At 35.7% G+C, this 22,534-nt stretch overlaps 2 protein-coding genes and 1 long non-coding RNA gene across 3 annotated transcripts; 1 reads left to right on the top strand and 2 right to left on the bottom strand.

Moving 5' to 3' along the window:
- LOC109718147 lies at positions 7,706-8,451 on the top strand. The gene is made up of 2 exons (XR_002218389.1): positions 7,706-8,153; positions 8,241-8,451. It is a non-coding gene; the product is annotated as an uncharacterized LOC109718147 (long non-coding RNA).
- Positions 10,554-20,696, bottom strand: LOC109718852 (polyol transporter 5-like). Its single transcript, XM_020245297.1, has 4 exons — positions 20,448-20,696; positions 19,734-20,326; positions 18,732-19,527; positions 10,554-10,769 (listed from the first exon to the last, which is right to left on the bottom strand). The coding sequence occupies exons 1-4, from the start codon at positions 20,617-20,619 to the stop codon at positions 10,744-10,746; spliced, it is 1,587 nt and encodes a 528-aa protein (XP_020100886.1). The 5' UTR covers positions 20,620-20,696; the 3' UTR covers positions 10,554-10,743.
- LOC109718853 (polyol transporter 5-like) lies at positions 11,604-12,801 on the bottom strand. Its single transcript, XM_020245299.1, has 2 exons — positions 12,482-12,801; positions 11,604-12,383 (listed from the first exon to the last, which is right to left on the bottom strand). The coding sequence occupies exons 1-2, from the start codon at positions 12,636-12,638 to the stop codon at positions 11,773-11,775; spliced, it is 768 nt and encodes a 255-aa protein (XP_020100888.1). The 5' UTR covers positions 12,639-12,801; the 3' UTR covers positions 11,604-11,772.

The raw sequence follows: 22,534 nt of genomic DNA, 5'->3' as shown, positions 1-22,534 counted from the left end.
AGAATAACTCATTACCTAATTCTGTTTAGTTCGTAATAAATTATTCTCATTCTCGGTGTTTAGTTTAGATGGATATAAAAAACGTAATCAAATTAATATACTAACATTATCTTTATAATATATTCATTTAAATTCAAATTAAAAATTAAATATTAAAAATTTATATCAAAATTTTGAAATAATGTCAAAATTTTAAATCTATTTTTTTTAAATTAAACTTTGAAGTTGAGTGGATAATTCAAAATATGAAACTAAATTTTGATTTATTCAAATTCAAACTTAAAATTACAATTTAAATTTTAATTTGAATCCATAAATTTAATTTAAGTTTGAAATAAAATTTGAATAAAACTTTATATAAATTAAAATTTAATTTAAATTCAAATTCATAAGTTAGACTCGAAATACTTGATTAAATTTTAATTTTTAATTTAAGTTCAAATTAAAATTTAAAATTATATATTTAATTTTTAAATTTTAACTCATATTTTAATTTAAAAAGTTGAAAAAATAAATTTAATCCGAATAAATATCCATTTCGTTCGGATTCGACTTCCAATCTGGCATCCTAGGCCGGATTGAAAAAAGAGATGATTGGGAATTCCCATTCTACTTGGGAATCGGAATCAGAATGGAACTCCCGCGTACCAAACACCCACAAATAGATTCACCCGTTCCGATTTCGATTCCAGAATGAAAAAGAAGCGAATCAAACACGCCCTAAAAGTTATGAGATAATTATCCATATACTTCTCAAAATTTTAGAATATCTCATTTTTTTTCTTTTCAATATATCTTTTTATGTTCATCCGTTATACCAAAATATTCTTATAATCACCATCCATTATATTAACGTAGATTAAATATGAGTTAAATATCTACCAAAGTTAAAAAAAAAAATTAAAATACCTCTTTTGCTCTTAACTTAAAGGACAAATAAGAAATGTTAGTGATGGTAGAATAGTATATTTAAAAAGACTAAAAGGCAAAATACTTTTTGTTCCCCTAACTTAAGGGCAAACAAAAAAAATCGGTGATGGTAGAAAGGGGTATATTTAAAAAGGTAAAATAATAATTTTATAAAGATAACAATTATTGTTAACAGTTCATTAGCAGATTTGAATTCTATAAATATATTTGAAATAGATTGGAATGTAAAAAAGATATTTTCAATATTAGCTTTCTAAGAAGAATAAATCAGAATGTCGAAAATTTTTCAGAAATATTGTAAGCAATTGCCCCTAAAGGTTAATAATATACCAAAAAGTTATATATTACTAGACCTAGCAATCTCTACCTATATTCGGGGGTACCTGCAAATTACCTACAAATTTACGGGCATGAAAACTAATTTTTCTTACCCATAAAATTATAGGTAAAACGGGTGGTTAACCGTTAAGTCATATGTATTTTGGACAACCCGCAAATATCCACAGATATCCGCATATATATATTTTAAAATAAAAAATTTATAATCTCTATGATATTGGCTCTATAATAATAAAAATTTTATTAATTTTATATCATAAAATTTTGGGATGATAAAATATTTTTGTATTATATAATTTATGCGTTTTAAAATTTTATATTATATAATATTGATATAACAAAAAGTTATGTTATGTTTTTAAAAAATTTATATATATGTTTTGCATTTAAAGAGTATAGAAATAAAAAAAAAAAAAAATTGCGGGTAACCCACATACCCACATGTCCGCCTACGGGTATGGATAAAGATGTTGACTACCAAAAAATTTATGGATAAATTTTATCTATATTCATATAATCTGCAAGTACAGTGACTCATCCATGGATTACCCAATCTGCCCGTTTGCCAGATTTATACATTACACTCATATCGGACTCGAACCCAATACATATCTGATCATTTGGTGGGTAGGGTCCAGAATAATTTTTATATCCGAGTCCGGACTTGGATCTGGCCCCTTTCAAATACGCAGCCAACAAAAGTTCAAGCAAAGAGACAAAAATTAAAAACCTTGTGAAAATTAAAAAACTTGGTACTTATTTTTTCACTTTAATATTTGGACTTCTTATGTGTGTGTGTGTGTGTATATATATATATATATATATATATATATATATATATATATATATATATATAGTTGAGCTAGAATACTATCGATAGCAAATCGGCACTTTTGCCATCCATTTGTTTTCGATGATGGAGCCTCCAAATTGATGATCGGCACCGTTAAACATGATCTATACCATTTGAAGTATTTAGAAATCAAATTTCATACATTTTTGATATTATTCTCTTATCCATCGAATGGACACAAAAATGAACGGCTGAAAATAAATATTCTTAAAAAATGATTATAGGAGTCTTGTAATCAAGATCAAGAGTATAGATCTTATTTTATATAGTTTAAAAAATTTTCTAACAAAAATTCAAATGATTTGGATATCTTTACGCCGTTAAACGAGAAAACGCCTCATATCGACCATTAAAATTACAAATTTTGAAATCCTTTGATCATTAGGCAAATGATGTCGAAAAGATTTGAAATTTAATTTCTAAACAATTCAAGTGGTATAGATTATGTTCAACGATACCGATCGTCGATTTGGAGGCNTATATATATATATATATATATATATATATATATATATATATATATATATATATATATATATATATATATATGTATGTGTGTGTGTGTTTTATGGGATTATATTATATGTGTTTAAATTTATCAACATAATTTTAATTATTATATTATTGTATGCGTTTAGAATGGTGGCTTTATGTGTTTTAGAGTAATTAATATATTTTGATTTTTTTATTTTGAACTTATCATATAATAAATATTTATATTTTATGGTATGAATATACATACGAGTATGCTTACCTAATCTTGATCCGACGTATATTTGATCCATACATGATTTTGAGCGAGTAGTATACGTATAATTATTATCCAGCCCCGCTCAAATGGATCCATTTAAAACATTAGTAACTTAAATATCGAGGTTTGGTCCCGTCCGAAAGTTGAATGGGTAGGATAAATGTGATCAAATGACTTAGAATGACATACAATATTTACTTAAGAAGCTTGTAGTATTTATAGATAAGAAGTGTGATCAAATGACTTAGAATGCCATACAATATTCGATCTCTAAGTCATTGTCTTGGAATAAAATTAATCACTCAAAGGTCAAATACTCTATCTTACCATATTATAGATGTCAAGATCTTTTAAAGAGCAAAAATCAGACTCTTACCTACCCATAGTTAGTTAATTCGCGAATTATTCGCGAATTATTTGCGAATTTTTGAAATGCCGAATAAAACTCCCGTTTTCGTATTTTTCCCAAAAATTCGGAAAAATTCGCCTTTTTTTGGGTAAAAAGAATTATTCGCGAATTAAACGGAATTCGCGAATAATTCGGCCCAAAAAACCGGCCCAGAACCTGATTTGCCTCGCCCAAACCCGCTCTGCCTCACGGCCTCACACTGACGGTGGAGGTCAACATGAATATTTTTATTTTTTAAGAAGGCAAAGTGTAGGTTTTGAATGAAGGGAGGAAGTGAAAAAGCAGGTATTGGTAGGAAATTTTTCTATAATTTAGCCAAAAAAAAAAAATCTTATATTGAACAATTCCGACATTTAAATAGGGCCAACGAAAATTTCTAATGGGACTAGAAATTGAAAGTTTGGTTCGAAAATTTTAAAAAGTCTTGGCGGTCATGGACTGAAACTGGCCCCTGAAGAGATGCACTGTCTTCACTTCATCTACACTTCAGCCCAAGTCGTTAGATGTTAGCAAGTTGGGCCTGATTCCAATCAAGCCCATGGACTCAACTTGTGGTCTAAGTTCAGAAGTGAACCCATCACCACTGGAGAGCACTAAATGTTAAAAAAGGTTGACACTATTGTGCGAAACATTTTAGAGTTCCATCTCTGGGCCCCAAAGATTGGACCGTTTGTTTGATAGAGAAGTTTTGAGAGATTTTTTTGCTTTAAGGTTGGAAATTTACTTTGACTTTGAGGACCCAATCACTACAAGAGAATTGGGTTGTAGCGACACATTTTTGGAACACTTTTGTATAAGTGTCCCTATTTATGTATAATTTTTATTTTAAAAAATAAAACTAGTAAATCCCAAAGATAAAGCTCAATTATCCAAACAAAATTAATAAGGTTCAAAAACTCCTAAATTATAAAAAAAACCTAGCAAGGCCCAAGTAGAAGCCTAAATACAAAAAAAAAAAGAAAAAAAAAAAAAAAACCAAATCTGATCGCTCCTTCGCTCCCCTCGTTCTCCTCCTCCTCCTCCTCCACATCCGAACAAATCGTCTTCTCCTAGGTCGCACCCTCTTCTCCCCTCACTCAAACCCCCTCGCTCTCCTCCTCCTCCTCCTCCGTCGCCGCAACCGATGAGCTAGGGCTCCGGCGGCCGGAGTTCGGTCGCGAGGATCTCGCGGGGACCGTCGCCGGAGGAGTAAGCGCCAAACGTCGAGGCGACGACAGTGGTGGGGAAGCAGGAGTCCGGTGATCTGGTGGTGCTCGCGGCGGCGTCGAAGGCGTCGAAGGGGTAGACGGAGAAGAAGGTGAGCTCGATCGATCGATTATCCCATATATATCCCATTTATATATGGTATGGATTTAGGATCGTACTTTGGATCTTTGCTGTAAAAGCCCTTGTTAATCGCATAGAAGTACATGTTTTGGTTGTGTGGAAATTTGAAAGTACAAGTTTTCTAGATTTCGTGATGCAGAAGCATGCCCCTGCTAAGTGCTAACTACAATGCCATGTTCTGTTTTTTAATCACCACCTTTTCTTTTGACATCTTATGATGTTTCCTGCATTAGATTGCATAGAAGCATGCCCTGATAACTACAATGTGGTGTTCTGTTTTACGATCACTGTATTCTGATGATCCTGTGGTATTAGTAATCCTATGTTACTGATCCTATGTGACGATCACTGCGTTCTGATGTCTCCTGTTAGTAGATTTTTCCAAGCATCATTCCTAACAGTCAAGCATCATTCCTAACAGATTTTTCCAAGCATGATCTTAGAACGCAAGCTTGATGTGCTGTAACTTAACTGATCAATGAATTTTTTTAGTAGTAAGAATGTTTTGACGTTTCTTGTAGATGATAGACAATGACCTGGTTTCCTTTCCTAAAATTACTAAATCTTATTACAATAGAAGCTCATACCTTTCAGATTATGTTGGTCTTGCTTCAGATCTTCCTTTGTTTTAGCTAGTAATGTTACTTGTGTAGTTTGTGTGTTGCAAGCTTTCCTTTTCAATTGATTCTATTAATTCTCAGAAAATTTTGGTTGTAATATTTTTTTGCTGGTGTTGTTGTAGTTGATTACATAGACATACTTGTCAACCAAATATCTTCTTTAAGGCCTATTGATATTTCACCAAACAAAAGAGAAAAACCTTATCATATTTTTTTGTTAATAATTTGAAACACATCTAGACTTCATATTAATCCTTACCTTGAAGAGTTTAGCTTCATCTGATAGAACCGAACAAAAGGAATATAGATAGGCAAAAATTAACACTCTAGTTCCGGAAAATAAAGAAACAACATGAAAATTAATAATGGTATGAGACGATATATTAAAAGAATAGTTGGTAAGCCCAAGTTAAGTTAAGAGTAATAATAAGAAGCAAGGTTAAACTATACTTTTACAATGCATATATAAAGAACCATTTCTCTGGCAAAGTACAACTTAGCCACTTTTGGGTTCTGATTTATGACACCCATTTCCTATTTTTATTACTTCGCAGCCCATCAGGAATAAAAAGCAATGAAGTTTATAATACTTTTGTGCTTATGAATTAGAATTATCTTCTTTTGTTGGCCTTTGTTAGAGTTCTCCAACAATCTACATATTTGTGCTCATCGTAAGGCTTTATATTTAAAATCAAAGTGAATGGCACCAAGATTCCTGTAGAGAGAACAATCATTCATAGGATAAAGAATTGGTGCTCAGAAATCAAATTACCTTACACTTCAAGGCATTTGCAGATCTCTGTTATCTACTAGTAAATGACTATATTTTTAACTAGATAATGTAAAATTTCCTAAACTAGTTTGTCATGCTTACCTCAAGAATAATTCTTTATTGTTGCCATTCATATTGTGTTGAAATACAGTCAAGAGTTTGGATAGTTATGCGATGTATCCTTCTGGTAAAATTTGAATATAACCTTCTAAATTTATTATGATGTATTGTCCTTGAATTTGTGTATCTTTTGTTTCCTCTATTATCTATTGTTGACGATGTGCATAAAGGTGTGGATGTGTATTTCTGTACAAATGAATGCTAGAGATACTAATTCATAGCTCCTAAAGATGTTGACAAAGCCATTGATTTTACGGCCTAATTATTAGCTCCTAAAGATGTTGACAAAGCCATTGATCTTAAAATTAAAAACAGTCGTGGATAGCGGCTTGTTGTCTCCAAGGGACATCACTTTTCTTCATTAAAATGTTCGCCATAACAGATAGTCTGTTTCAGTAATGAAGGTCTAGTAGGTTTAACATAACTTTGGTTCATTAGATGTGTTGTTTTTCTGTTGTTTACTCAAATGGAATAGCTATTCTGATGATGTTTTGCATATCAGTTAAAAGTACCGCCGGGATTTTACCCAACAAAAATGTTTCCTTTCTTTTTTCCTTTTTCATAATGCTCTGATGAAAATATTGTAGAGGGCACTCACAATAGAGAAACAGTACCATAGAAATTGCTATGAGAGATCTAGGCAATTTTACAGTGATTGATTCTAGTTTAGTGGATAAACATCTATTTAAACCATTACATCTCCTTCATTGTTTGAACTAGTACTTACTCATCCATCCTTTAAAAGTACATTACACAAAGTCTCTCCCAATCATGCTTCTAGTGTAACATTTTCTTCTTTGTTTCCTACCATTCTATTCATATTATTTTGTGTTTTCGTTGCAATCTGTTTTAACATGCTAGCTTGACTATAGATAGTACAAATGAAATTGTTAGTGTTGAACGCTTTGTGGTTTTGTATGCTGCTTCAAGATACAGATCACTTCTTTATGTGTTGCTTTGTAATTTCTAGAATTTAAAAGATAGGTGCTGGAAGGACTCAATTTTCTTTAGCCTATATAACCACTTCTAATGCTGCATCTTTTCAAATTTTGGCTCTTGTTCTCATCTCTTCTTGTTCACTGTTCACCTAAATGCTTAAAAACTTGGTCATTAACTGCTATCTTGCTTCGAGTTATACTTTCTTGAAAAGTGCCAATTGATCATTTGGAAGAGTAATTTGGAAGAGTATTACGCTATATATACATTTGTAATTGAAATTCTGCATGCTTGTGTGGCTACTTATACCCATGATAGATATGTTAATTTGATAGATATGTTAAATGATGTTAAATGATGTATTCATTTGAAAAATTTATATAGAACTTGTCTAAATTATTAGCTACTTTGATCCATCTAACCTTTAATAAGTTTTGATTTTGCTTTCTATTTTTTAGATTTAAGTTATTTGAGTTGTTCAACTGTTTTTTAACTTATGAATTTAAGCTTATCTAATTTGATTGGAGTGCTTTATATGATTCTTGAAATAATTATTTCTCATACATAGATGCTTGTTTCTTCTTTTTGCAGCTCTTAATGCCAGTAGAACCGAATATCCAAGACATAGGTATTTTCATTATGCATCTTATGTAATTTGTCGCTTAACTAGATCTCATAACCTTTACCTTCTTATTGTTCTCTACTATTTGTAGTCACTTTGAAATCTGAAATTGCATATGAAACTACTTATTTTTTCACTATGTATTGTTTTGAAATAGATTGGCTTTTAGTTTTTACTTTTTAAACTCTTATTTTTTTAGATTAACCATCTGTACCAAGATTAATTGCTTTCAGCTCTAACATAATTGATTTCATGTTTGCCATCCATTGTTAATTACTACTATACGAAATGGAGATGCATGTATTAAATTATTTTTTGAGTATGATAATCTGTCACTTAAATAATGTCTTACTCATTGTCAAATAATGCTTTTTTTTAAGATGAAATGATTATCTAATACTATAAAATTTATTTGTTTAGGTTTCAGACGCATCTAGCGCTCGTAATATTCATCCACAACCTCATTGCCCTTCAGGTAAAATTAAATTTATATTAATTGGTTTTCATGTTAAAAGATTGTTTGACTAATCTTTTATTAACTTCAGTATTGTTTAATTTGTAGGTTCAACATCTTAATTGCCGAGCTCATTACAACCGGATCTGATATGATATTATTAGCTTTTGTTTTTATTTCTCCTTCTCTTGGGTTGAAAAGTTAGTGATTATTGGTACTGTGATTTAGTGACTAAATACTCGTTTAAAGATATATGGATAATACTTCGAGACATTTTGGTATTAATTTGTGTAACTACAAAATTTCTTTTATATGCTTTCTTTTTTAATGCAAATCAAGGCAAATAAAATTAAAAATATGCTTAATGATAATCATCATTGAGTGGTATTATATTTTAAAAAGTGTGATGCATTAAGAAAAATTTGAATATTTAAAGAAAATGGGACAGTTATAAAGTGTCGCTGAAATTAAAAAAAAGTGTTGCTTGAATATTATTTTGCATCACTTTTATGTGTTGCTAAAAGCTTAAATAAGTGTCGGTATATTAGTAGCACTCTTTTTAGGTTATACCGACACTCTTAAAAAGTGTCACTATAAACCTAGCGACGCCACATATAGCAACACTTTTTAAAAGTGTCGGTAATTTAGCCAGCAGCACTTTTTTTGACATATACCGACATTTAAAAGTGTCGCTACATACCGTTTTTGTTGTAGTGAATATTGGGATCGCAAAATTTAAAATATTAAAAATATCAATTTTGGTTAGTATCTTAATCTTTTAGATATTTTTTGTTTTAAGACATGAAATATGTTTAAACTTGGAATCTTCTACTCTTATACTATATAAAAAAAAAGGATTATTTACATATACGTCCCTGCAAACATAGTAAATTACGAAAATATTCCTGTAAAACGGAAACTCCATAAGTTGTTCCTGCAAAAGTCGTAATTTATGCAGATATGTCCCTCTGATTAACATCTGTTAGAGAACTGTTTATTTTTTAACAGTTTTCTTGTGAAATGATCATTTTGTCCTCATAAATATATCCCTCCAAAAGTATCATCTTCCCCTACTCTTTCTCTTCCTCTTCCTCTTCGGGCCGCCGGAGCGGATGGCGGCGATGGCGCAGGTCGAGCTCGCCAGCGACGAAGAAGAGGGAAGAGAAAGAATGAGAGGAAGAAAAAAAGGGAAGAGAAAGAAGGAGAGGAAGAGGGAGAGGAAAAAGGAAGATAAAGATGAAGAGGGAAAGGGTTCGTCGCCGCGCGCCGCCGCCGCATCTCCTCCCTCGCCGGCGACGAAGAAAAGGGAAGAGGAAGAGGAAGAGGAAAAGAAAGAGGGAGAGGAAGAAGAAGAGGGAGAGGGAGAGGGTTCGCCGCCCCCGCCGTCGCATCTGCATGTAGCACTACACAATAAATTTCATGATCTCAGCATGAAATGGTCCTGATAAAATTTGTATTCTCTACATGCAAACGAATAAATCATGACGCATGAGGAAATGCAAACTCCTGTAATCATTGGTTGGTGCTAACCCTGCAGCATCACTAGTTGGTGCTAACCCTAAAAGACACTATTATTTAAGGATCATAAATTTCACACTAGTCTTATTTTAGGTTTTTAATACAGAAATTCAGAAAAGAACTAACTAAATCCTAATTATCTCTGAAATAATAAGGATTGGCTTAACTAGGGATGTCAACGGCTCGGGTTTGGATCGTATTTTTAAAAATTTGAATCCGAACCCGAAAATCAAATTAAAATCCGTATCCGGATTCGAACCCGGCAGGTTTTAAAAATCTATACCCATATCCGTACTCGACCAAAAATCCAAAATCCGAATCCGGACCCAAACCCGGCGGATTTTAAAAATCCATACCTTTGAATAAAGATCTAAGGGATAAAAATTATTAAATATTTTATATATTGTATAAATAAATAAAAATAAAATATATATATATATATATATATAATTTATTCGAGTTCGGGTCGGGTTCGGGTTCGAATTCGAGTTCGAGTCGGGTAAATGTAAAATCCATATCCGTATCCGTATTCGTCGGATTTTTATTTTTCTATATTCATGACCGAATCCATACCCGTTTAGCTTGGGTAAATCCGTCACGTTTAGATTTGGATTTGAATAAATTTCGGGTATCCATACCCATTGACATCCGTAGGCTCGGCCTGAGGTTTTTTTTTTAAAAAAAATAATGTTATAAGTAATATTCCAATTCTTTTTGAATTATAGACTTCGTATTTCTCTGCCTATTAATCATTGCATGCCTTTTTTTTTTTTGGTTGCAGCCAAAAGATCTAAAAGAAGGAAATAAAAAGATTTCTTGTTAGAAACCATTGCATGTCATTTCCATTTGTTCAGAAAAACCAAAAAATAAAATAAACATAGAATACAATAGACAGCTTAGAAAAACAATAAAATACGGTCGAATTTTTTAAATTTTTTTCAAATACAAATTCGAATATATAAATATTAATGCTAAATTTTGACATCCATAATTGCTTCGTATTAAATAAGAGCTGAGTTTATCCTAACCTCTTTTACCCATAATCAAAGCATCAAACACCACAAATTACTAACGATATACCAAATTTTCTTCTTTAACACTTGTTCTCTTGGCTTTCACCCTCAGGATCTCCCGTGTTCTCCACCACACCCTCCTCCTTCTCCTTCTCCTCCTCCACTCTCTTCTTCCCAAACAGCACCTCCATGTCTTCCAAGCTCCTCCCCCGCGTCTCCGGCAAGAAGACGTAAAAGAACACCCACCCCACCGCCGCGACCCCCGCGTAGAGGAAGAAGCTCCCGGAGATGGTGATGGCGTTGTAGAGCGAGATGAAGGTCATGGTTATTACCCCACTTATGACCCGGTTCACGGCCGCCCCCATGCTGGACCCCTGCGCCCGCAGCCGCAGCGGGAATATCTCCGAGCTGTACACCCACGCGATCGGCCCCAGCCCAATCGAGAACGACCCCACGAAGCTTAGCACGGCCGCAATCGCCACCGCCGCAGCAGCTCCCCGGTGACCATCGCTGTGGTCGTGGGCGCGATCGCCGATAACGTGGAGGGTGGAGGCGAGGGCGAGGAGCGAGGCGACCATGCCGCCGGCGCTGGCGAGGAGGAGCGGGCGGCGGCCGACGCGGTCGAGGAAGAAGGTGGCGACGAGGATGAATGCGGTCTTGGTGAAGCCGACGGCGACGGTGGCGCCGAGGGAGTTGGAGTCGGAGCGGATGCCGGCCTTCTGGAACACGCGCGGGCTGTACAGCACCACCGAGTCGATGCCGGACGCCTGCTGGAAGAACTGCAGCCCGAGGGCCGCCAGCAGGATCCGCCGCACGGACGGCGTCGGCCGCACCAGCAGCTCCCTCCACACGCCCTCCCCGCGCCTGAGCTTCGCGTGCTCGCCCAGGCTCTCTTTTATCTCCTGGCGGTGTAGCTCAATATTATATAAAATTAGCAGGGTTGTTTTTTTTTTTTTCTTTTCTTTTCTTTTCTTTTTTTACTTCAGAAAATATTTAGAAAATAATTTTTTTTCAAAAAAGAAATTTTTACCCTTCTTTTAGAAAACAAACACTGCCTGATTACAAATAAATAAATAAATAAATAAATTTATTAAAGATGAACGGTTGTTTCACATGGATGGACGCACCTGTAAGCGGAGCTCGGCCTCGTCGGGGCCGCCGGTGGTCCTGGTGAGCACGCGGCGCGCGTCGTCCAGGCGGCCCTGCATGACGAGCCAGCGGGGGGACTCCGGCATGGCGAGCACCGCGGCGGCGAGGAAGACGGGCGGGACGGCGCCTGCGAGGAACATGGCGCGCCAGCCGAGGCGGAGGGGCAGCTTCGCGAAGGCGAAGTTGGCCACGTACCCGAGGAGGACGCCGAAGTTGGCCGACACCTCCGGGACGGACGTGAGTGTGCCGCGGGACGCCGCGGGCGAGAGCTCGGCCGTGTACACGGGCGCGATCACGGCCGAGAAGCCGACCCCGACCCCCGCCACGAACCGGCCGACCATCAGCACGGCGTAGCCCGAGGCGAGGCCCATCGTCAGCGCCCCCGCGAAGAAGATGGCGGCCGCCAGCACGATGGTGTAGCGCCGCCCGATCCAGTCCGAGGTGCGCCCGCCCGCCAGCGACCCCAGCAGCGAGTACAGGTTGATGACCCCCGCCAGGATCTCGATCTGCGTGTCCGTCACCTTCAGGTCCTTCTTAATGAAGAGCTGCGCCCCGCTCATCACCGCGATGTCTTTAAACCAAAGCAAACAATCGCATCATGCATATATTTTTCTTTACTAAAAAAAAGAAGAAAGGAGGGTAATTAATAATGGTGTTAGAATTAGTTACCGTAGCCGCCGAGGATCCAGGTCATGGAGGCGAGCATGGCGCAGGCGAGTGCGTAGTTGTTTCGCCGGGGCTTAATATCCAAGCTGGCCATGGATGGGGCAGAACTTTGCGGAGGAGTGGAGGTGGTGAGTTGTGTTTTTGGGTTCTGCTCCTCCATTGTTTTTGAGAGAGAGAGAGAGAGAGAGAGAGAGAGAGAGAGAGAGAGAGAGAGAGAGAGTGTGTGTGTGTGTGTGTGTGTAGTGTGAGGGGAGGGAGTGAATGGAGATGGGCTATATGTAACTAGTCAAATTTGATGGTGTATAATATTAGTGGAACAGCGTCCATGTGAGTAGGAAGCGGTAGTATGGATCTACTAGACCAAGATCACCACGTGCTATCCATCTTACCTTTATCTTTCTAATATTGGGCACAATAATAATGTCTAGTAAACTCAGAGTATCCCGAGCCCTCACCTTTTTCTTTTTTATCAATCATTAACCCCACTCTCCCTCCCAACTTTAACCCCGCACGCATCCCGAGCTCTCACATTTTTCTTCTTTATCAATCATTATCTTCTTATCCCACCTATTCCAACCAAACACTTTTTTTCACTATCCTAGACTAACTCCAACCTCCAACCAAACACAAAAAAATTTTAACACCATTTTAACCCTGAACTTAACCCTATCCCTGGAATAGCTACTTTTTCTTAACTCCGAACCAAACGGGGGCTAGAAGTTCTAGTTCTAAAATTAATATGGCGAAAAAAGAAAAATCTCCTAACAAATTATTTTTTTGATGTTTATTTTTATTGTTATTTTTAACTAAAAATAAGTAAAAAGAAAAAAGAAGGTAAAAATAGACTTTAAATAACTTAGAGAGATGAATTGGATAAAAGATGAAGCAAATCATAGAACAATGAAGTGATGCTATCACTACTTAAACCAATTGGCCGGTTTTGAGATTGGACTCCGACCTCAAAATAAAAAGGATTTGCGCATGCAGTGACCTACGGAAACTTTGGACCCGGTCCATGGAGTTCTAGCGTGGTTGGCTAGTCTCTCTAGTCCCCACCAAATGTGTGGAGACAACAGGAGACTTTTCAAGTGGGCAAATCCTGTGAATAATTGTCCGGATCACAAAAAAAAACAAAAACAAAAACAAAAACAAAAACAAAAAATACTCTAAACTTGGAGACTTTGGTCCAGTACGAAACCTATTTCGATCTATATTATTTTTTAAAATTTTATATTATTTTCGATCTATCTTTTTTTTTTTTTGTGTTTTTNTTCGATCTATCTTTTTTTTTTTTTTGTGTTTTTTGTCAGTTAAAAAAAACTAATTATTTTGAAGAACAAATTTTTAAATTTTATGAAAACCTAGCATTTGCATTTTTTAAAAAAGTTAAAAAAAACAAAAAAAAACTAGTTTTTCATAAAATTTGAAAAATAATTATTAAAAATATTTTTCTTTTGAACCAAACGGACGAATAACTAACAAACAAGTTTTACATTTTTCTTTTTGAATTTTTTTTTTCTCACCTTTTGAAGGAACCAAACAGCCTTGCATGCTGAATATAAATAAAATTTAATTATAATCAAATAAAAAGGAATTTTGTTCAATTTATTTATAAACAAAATTTTTATTGAAAATAAACCACAGTTCAATTGAATTTTATTCTATTTTGAAGTTGGTAATATATATATATATATATATATATATATATATATATATAAAACTGAGGAAAGAAAATTTTATGATTTTTAATAAAACAGTATTAATAATAAATGAATTGTCACAAAATTTCACTCTCAGATTTCGAGAATTGAATAATAATCATTTCTATAACAAGAAATCCTTAAATCTTTTTCAATCAATATAAATTTCGTTATACCAACTAGAATTTTAATTCTTTAAACATTCTAGAATTTAAGATAGCCTAAGAGGGTGTAAAGACCTGTTTAGTTAGTGGTATTTTTAAAACTTTCATAAATGAGTGCTAGGAATTTAAAATTTTCATATTTGGTTCACCATAGGATCTGATGTGGCAAAAATTTATGATTTTCGCAGCATCTTCTAATAGTACAAAATGTGAGAATTTTAAACCAACCCCTCTATGTTTTCCATGAAAATTTAATTTAATGGACTAAAATAGCCCATTTAAATTTGATATTTATCATCTCTTAGGTATAAAATAGTGTATATATATAATATAATATTAATCTCTATTGATAGGGGTATTATATTATTGTATCCTTAATTATGTCACCCAATTATTTTCTATGCTGACCAAGCGAGAAAATGACATAACGCAAGGTATTCTAAGATATGGAATTCAATTAGCTCAACTCTGAAAAGTATAATTCTTAAAAATTAATTCTTTGTAGAAAATTAATCCTTAATGATGTCCACGTGAGACAATAAATAAAATAAAAATATTGATAAGGGAAAGCAGCATCATGGTTACTATATGATTAATGTTGTGTTATTCAAAACAAAATTAATTATTCAAACTTAGAGACATGAAAATCCTTGTATGATAAAGACAAAAGAGATAACCCAAGGATCTACTAAAAAGGAGTAATAAAAAGGATATTTCCTTCCATTTTCCACTTTTGTTATTGCTTTTTATTTCTGATAAAGAAAAAAAAAAAGAACAATTTCTCTTTCAACCGTCTCTCTCTGTTTTAACTTTTCAATCAATTATTGTTCTGTCTCCTTGGAATCATATCTCTAAATTTTTTTTCCATCACATAGTCAATTTTTTGCTTTGATGATTGTTTTTGTTTTTTTTTTTTTAATATTGACTTCATTATCCATTAATTAAATTTTCTGAAGTAGAATATGAGTATATGAGTTTTATTAATATTTTTCTTTCTATTTAAGAAAAACTAAGAAAACATGAAAATAATCATAAAAATCATTCGAAACTACTATTTTACATACTACTGGGTCAAATTAATAGGTGGAATATCTATATCTATATTTCTATGTATAATTATAATATATGTCATATATACTTCATGCGTCACTACAACAAATTTTATACTTATAGATGCTTTCAATAATAATTAGCGACACTTTAAAGTGTCGGAAAAAATAACGTCGACGCTTTTTAAAGGGAAACTTTTTTCCGACTCTTTTTAGAGTCGGTAATGTATTAGGTGCCGACTCTAAAAAGAGTCGTTAATTTAAACAATTGCCGACACTTCAAAATATCGGTAAATTATAAAATACCAACATATTACCGACTCTAAAAAGAGTATTTAATTTAAACAATTGCCGACACTCCAAAGCATCGATAATTATGAAATACCAGATAAACATGCCAATACGAAAAATTTGTAGTAATGAACAAAATTTTTTTAATGTTTTAACATCAATAAACTTCAATCAACAATATTAATCCCAATCAAAAAATAAAAAATTTTCTACTATTGCATAAGCACTAGAAATAATAGGAACAAAAAAGTTTTATCACTTTTTTATTCACAACGAATTACTAAGATCCTTAAATGCATCACTCTTGTAGCGTATATATTGCTTTTAGTTTAAACGTATGCTCTCTAGTAATGTATATGTAGCCGCAGACAAAATGTGATGAAAAGAGTTATATAAGCAGAACTCAACTACATCAGGATTTCCACCTAAATACTGTCGAATAATATTCATTCTACAGTATATATCAAACAAAATTAAAATTAGTACAAATATTCAATTCACCAATCTTATATTATTATAGGCAGAATGTGAGGAAAAGAAATTATATAAACAGAACTCAATTGCATCAGAATTTCACTAATTATTTGATAGTGTATTTAAATCAAAAGCCATCAATTTTTCTAAATAGAAGAAGAAAACAAAAGTTAATTCTAATGTTTAAAACAGTTCTAGTAAAAACAGTGTCCACAAATATTTTGCTTGAGAATCCTTTTGTTCAATTCAGTGTCCATATTTTTTGCCTACAAACAAGTTTTGGAGTTCGAACAAGATGAGTACTAAATAAAAGGACATGGTAAAACTAAAATAGGCCTCAAGTCAATGCAGAGGAATAACTCCATATTCTGTTAACATTAGATATCCCAATAAGCCTTAGATTTGTGAATTTAAAAACATGCATGCTACCAACTGTCCTTAGAACAAGTGGCAAAGGGCTTGGTGGTTGGTACCCGAAACCTAAGTTCGAATCCTAGTTGATTCACATTTCTAGCTAAGTTTATTTCTAAATGAAATAAACGAAGCGGGTAGCGTGCTACCTATCTCTCAAAAAAAAAAAAAAACATGCACGCTAAGCAGTAAGAAGCAAGATCATTTCAAAATATTTAGTAGAAACTAGAAAACAGGAACAGATATTTCATACTAAAAGGAATAAATAGCAGAGATTACCTCAAGAAAATTCAGACAACTCGAATTTATTTTCTGCCTCTTTACAAGCAACAACATCATAATCCCCTCATTTTATTTCCAGCCAAGCATCTCTAAGTGCCATAAAACCTCCACCTCTGACTATGCAGCATCGCAAAAATCAATTTCGATTCCATGTAGTAGCATAGGTAAAATTTTCTAGGAACCCCTTCAATAACAAAAAGAAAAAAAAGAATTTTAAAATACTTAATCAAATTTTAGCTTTTTTCAATAACCTAGTTGGAAAAAGATCATTAGGCAACTACTAGCAGTCATATATATAAAACACATTTCCAACAACAACCTATGTGGTAAAAGATCATCAGGCAACTAGTAGCAGTCGCATATAAAACACATCTCCAACTACAACCTATGTGGTAAAAGATCATTAGGCAACTACTAGCAGTCACATATAAAACACATCTCCAACTACATAAAGCACCAAAATTTCAGGAGTGAACCCTTTTTTGCTCAGAGTGGAGGCTTACAATTTAACATCCCCAAAATAATCAACAAATATTGCAACTAGATATTTAGTGACCAATCCTTCAAGCCAATCCGAAAATAGGAAGAAAATTTGTATTAGTAAGCATTTAAAAGTGCCTTGAAAAACAAACATATATATTATCTGAATATTAAAGGTTTGCCCTTGTTGTTCAAGCTAGGGCCAAGAACGTCCTACAGTCTTCCATAACTCTAAAATAGTTCAGCTACAGAATAGATAGAAATCCACACAAGAAATTCATTCTTTCCTGATAGAAACATTGAATCCCAAAGAAAATTTTACGTAGTTACGTGATATCAGGAAAATACACAACTTAAAAGAAGAGAAGAAATAATAGAAACATAAAATACCACGATGAAGACTAAATCAGAATTTGATCGGGAATCACATAGATGTACGTTTCTTAAGCGCACTAGGTTAATGAACAAAGATAGAATAAAATAGAAGGCATAAAAGTTGTGTCGTTTGCATACCCCACTAGGTTAATTCACAAAAAGATACTTAATAAAGGGAAAGTGGATTAGAACTGCAAGCAACGATTAAAACATTTCCGACATGGACAATAAATCTTTCCATCAAAAGATTCTTTCACTAAAGCAAATTTAATAAAATTAGTTACTCCCTTCATGTAAATTTTACTGCTTCTTAGCTTATCAATCCAACTTTTATCCATAGTTTTGTATTAAAACTGCAAACTAAAATTCTACAAATGATTAAAAATAAAATATAAAATGTTCGAAAAACATGAACTAATCGATAAACGTTCATTGAGCAATTTGCAAACATTAAATGGTCGAAATACATGAACTAAATACTAAATACAAAAGGATTGGCTCAACCAGAGGGGCCATTACACTTCCTTCTTTTTTTTATTTTTTTAAATAATGCTACCTGTAATATTCCAATTGATTTTGAATTATAGACTTGGTATTTCTCTTGCTGTAAATCATTGCATGCCTTTTCCTTTTTTTTTTTTGCGGCCACAAGATCTAAAAGAAAGAAATAAAAAGGTTTCTTGTTAGAAGCCATTGCATGTCTTTTTTATTTTTTCAGAAAAATCAAAAAATAAATAAAATATAGAATACGATAGAATGCTAAGGAAAATAGTAAAATACAATCGGTTTTTTTAAAAAATCATATTCACATCCATATTTAATTTTTATTATTTTTTAAATATAAATTTGAATATATGAATATTAATGTTAAATTTCGACATCCATAATTGCTTCCAATTAAATTCCGTATCAAATACAAGCTGAGTTTATCCTAACCACTTTTACCCATAATTAAAGCATCAAACACCACCAATTACTAACGATATACCAAATTTTCTTCTTTAACATTTGTTCTCTTGGCTTTCACCCACCATACCCTCCTCTCCTCCCTTATTCTCCTTCTCCTTCTCCTCCTCCTCCTCCACTCCCTTCTTCCCAAACAGCACCTCCATGTCCTCCAAGCTCCTCCCCCGCGTCTCCGGCAAGAAGACGTAAAAGAACACCCACCCCACCGCCGCGACCCCCGCATAGAGGAAGAAGCTCCCGGAGATGGTGATGGCGTTGTAGAGCGAGATGAAGGTCATGGTTATCACCCCGCTCATGACCCGGTTCACGGCCGCCCCCATGCTGGCCCCCTGCGCCCGCAGCCGCAGCGGGAATATCTCCGAGCTGTACACCCACGCGATCGGCCCGAGCCCGATCGAGAACGACCCCACGAAGCTGAGCACGGCCGCAATCGCCACCGCCGCAGCAGCTCCCCGGTGACCGTCTCTGTGGTCGTGGGCACGATCGCCGATAACGTGGAGGGTGGAGGCGAGGGCGAGGAGCGAGGCGACCATGCCGCCGGCGCTGGCGAGGAGGAGCGGGCGGCGGCCAACGCGGTCGAGGAAGAAGGTGGCGACGAGGATGAATGCGGTCTTGGTGAAGCCGACGGCGACCGTGGCGCCGAGGGAGTTGGAGTCGGAGCCGATGCCGGCTTTCTGGAACACGCGCGGGCTGTACAGCACCACCGAGTCGATGCCCGACGCCTGCTGGAAGAACTGCAGCCCGAGGGCCGCCAGCAGGATCCGCCGCACCGACGGCGTCGGCCGCACCAGCAGCTCCCGCCACACCCCCTCCCCGCGCCTGCGCTTCGCGTGCTCGCCCAGGCTCTCTTTTATCTCCTGGCGGCGTTGCTCAATATTACATAAAATTAGCGGGATTTTTTTCTTTTCTTTTTTTTTGTTTTACTTCAGAAAATATTTAGAAAAAAAAATTCCAAAAATAATTTTTTACCCTTCTTTTAGAAAACACACACTGCCTGATTAAAGAAATGAAAAATAAAAAAATTTATTAAAGATGAACTATAGTTTCACATGGGTGGACGCACCTGTAAGCGGAGCTCGGCCTCATCCGGGCCGCCGGTGGTCCTGGTGAGCACGCGGCGCGCGTCGTCGAGGCGGCCCTGCATGATGAGCCAGCGGGGGGACTCCGGCATGGCGAGCACCGCGGCGGCGAGGAAGACGGGCGGGACGGCGCCGGCGAGGAACATGGCGCGCCAGCCGAGGCGGAGGGGCAGCTTCGCGAAGGCGAAGTTGGCCACGTACCCGAGGAGGATGCCGAAGTTGGCGGACACTTCCGGGAAGGACGTGAGCGTGCCGCGGGACGCCGCGGGCGAGAGCTCGGCCGTGTACACGGGCGCGATCACGGCCGCGTACCCGACCCCGACCCCCGCCACGAAGCGGCCGGCCATCAGCACGGCGTAGCCGGAGGCGAGGCCCATCGTCAGCGCCCCCGCAAAGAAGATGGCGGCCGCCAGCACGATGGTGTAGCGCCGCCCGATCCAGTCCGAGGTGCGCCCCGCCGCCAGCGACCCCAGCAGCGAGAACAGGTTGATGACCCCCGCCAGGATCTCGATCTGCGTGTCCGTCACCTTCAGGTCCTTCTTGATGAAGAGCTGCGCCCCGCTCATCACTGCGACGTCTATAAACCAAAGCAAACAATCGCATCATGCATGCAAATTGCTGTCTTACTCCTTTTTTTTTTATTTTCTTTTTTAGAAAAGAAAAGTAGGGTAATTAATAATGGTGTTAGAATTAGTTACCGTAGCCGCAGAGGATCCAGGTTGTGGAGGCGAGCATGGCGCAGGCGAGTGCGTAGTTGTTTCTCCGGGGCTTAATATCCAAGCTGGCCATGGATGGAGCAGTACTTTTCGGAGGAGTGGAGGTGATGCTGGTGGTGGTGGTGAGTTGTGTTTTTGGGTTCTTCTCCTCCATTGTTTTTGGGAGGAGAGGAGAGAGAGAGAGAGAGAGAGAGAGAGAGAGAGAGAGAGAAAGAGGGAGAGAGAGAGTAGTGTGAGGGGAGGAAAAATTCTAGAATGCAACGGGTATATTAGTGACGTGGCGTAACAAACCAATCAAATTAATCCTTTTAAGAATATATGTCCCATCATGATTGTAAAAAAGTATTTTTATTGTACTTTTGTTTAAAAAGAAGAAATGTGATTGGCTTGTTATTGATGACGTGGTGCAAGTGTGACAGTGTAGAATTCCTCGTGAGGGGAGGGAGTGAATGGAGATGCCTATATGTCACTAGTCAAATTTGATGGTGTGTAATATTAGTGGAAAAGAGTCCATGTGATTTGGAAGGAGGAGTATATAGTTCTACTGGACCAAGACCACAGTGAACTGCAGCCCGAGTCCATGTGATTTGGAATGAATGAGTCTCCTAACAAGTTATTTTATAACATCCATTTTTATTATTATTTTTCATTAAACATAAGTAAATATTTTAAATAATAGCCGATTTGTAGATAACTGAGGAGGATAAATTAGATAAAAGATGAAGCAAACCATAGAACGATGAAGTTATGCCATCACTACTTAAGCCAATTGGTCCCTTTTTAAGATTGAACACCGATCTCAAAACGAAAAGGATCAATATGTGCATGTATAGGACCTACAAAAGGAAAACTTTGGACCAAGTCCATGGAGTTCTAGGGTGGTTGGCTAGTCTCTCTAATCTCCAAATGTGTGGAGACAATTAATAGGGAGACTTTTAAAATGGACAAATCGTGTTAATGGTACGGATCCAAAAATAAATAAATAACAAAATAACAAAAAAGACTCTAAACTTGGCGGTTTGGTCCTGTACGAAACCTATTTCGATCTATATTTTATTTGAAACAAAGCTATCCATACACTCGACAAGTCAAAGTATATGATTGACGTACGAAACCTATTTTCGATGTATATTCTGTTTGAAACAAAGCTATTCATACACCCCACATGTCAGTGTATATGATTGACTAAGGTGGTTGGTGGAATATTTTTCGCTTGTCATACCATACCATAAGTAAAAAAATCTCGCTCTTTAGATAAGCAAGATACATAATATACATTCCTTCTGAATGTATGAATAGTACTTTTATTATTTTATAGAAAAAATTATTTATATACCTATATAATTTTTAATATATATTATAAACTCCTAGATAGTACTTTTTTTGTACATATCTCGTATATTTTTTCGTTATTTAAAAATAACTATGTTGTTAGTATCTATTAATTAGTCATCTCGGTAAATCCAGATTAAATTTTTATCGGAGTTTAAAAAAAGTCAAAATACCTTTTTTGTCCCTAACTTAAGGTTAAATAAAAAAATTTGGCGACGATAGAAGATATATTTGAAAGGGCAAAGAATTAAAATACTTTTATTGTCCCTAACTTAAGGACAAATAAAAAAATTGGTAACAATAGAAAAATATATTTAAAAAAATAAAATAATAATTTCACAGCCATAATGGTCGTTCCTAATAGTTCTCTTTAATATATTTCACAGCGATTTTCGAATAGTCAGTAGATATTTCGTTGGCTATGCGTTAAACTCGAAAGGATTCAGGTTTTATTATCTAAATCACTCATTTAAGATAGTTGATGTTTGAAATGCCAAATTTCGTAAAAATTTTAAAACAAGTGGAAGTGTTGTTTCTCAAAAGATGAATTTTGATAAAATAAAGGACTTACTGGTTATCTATTAATAGATAATGATTTAATTGCTCTCCCAAGAGATTAATTTGATCATACTGGAGACTAACTAATTCTAAAGTATAAAAATACTGAACCAGTTGAACCTTTCCATGAAAAGCTGTCTCAAAAGAAACAGACAATTATAAAACTAACTGCACAGAAT

The sequence above is a fragment of the Ananas comosus genome, linkage group 12 (genome assembly GCF_001540865.1).
Source record: "Ananas comosus cultivar F153 linkage group 12, ASM154086v1, whole genome shotgun sequence".
NCBI classification, from domain to species: Eukaryota; Viridiplantae; Streptophyta; class Magnoliopsida; order Poales; family Bromeliaceae; genus Ananas; species Ananas comosus.
The sequence above is the reverse complement of the archived record's forward strand: the minus strand, read 5'-3'. Positions and strand labels throughout refer to the sequence as shown.

Coding starts and splice junctions, on each gene's coding strand:
- LOC109718853 (XM_020245299.1), bottom strand. CDS start 12,638: ATGGAGGAGCAGAACCCAAAAACACAACTCACCACCTCCACTCCTCCG. Junction 12,384..12,481: donor CTGGATCCTCGGCGGCTACG/GTAACTAATTCT, acceptor TTTGGTTTAAAG/ACATCGCGGTGATGAGCGGG.
- LOC109718852 (XM_020245297.1), bottom strand. CDS start 20,619: ATGGAGGAGAAGAACCCAAAAACACAACTCACCACCACCACCAGCATC. Junction 20,327..20,447: donor CTGGATCCTCTGCGGCTACG/GTAACTAATTCT, acceptor TTTGGTTTATAG/ACGTCGCAGTGATGAGCGGG. Junction 10,770..18,731: donor AGGAGAGGAGGGTATGGTGG/GTGAAAGCCAAG, acceptor GAGATCCTGAGG/GTGAAAGCCAAGAGAACAAG.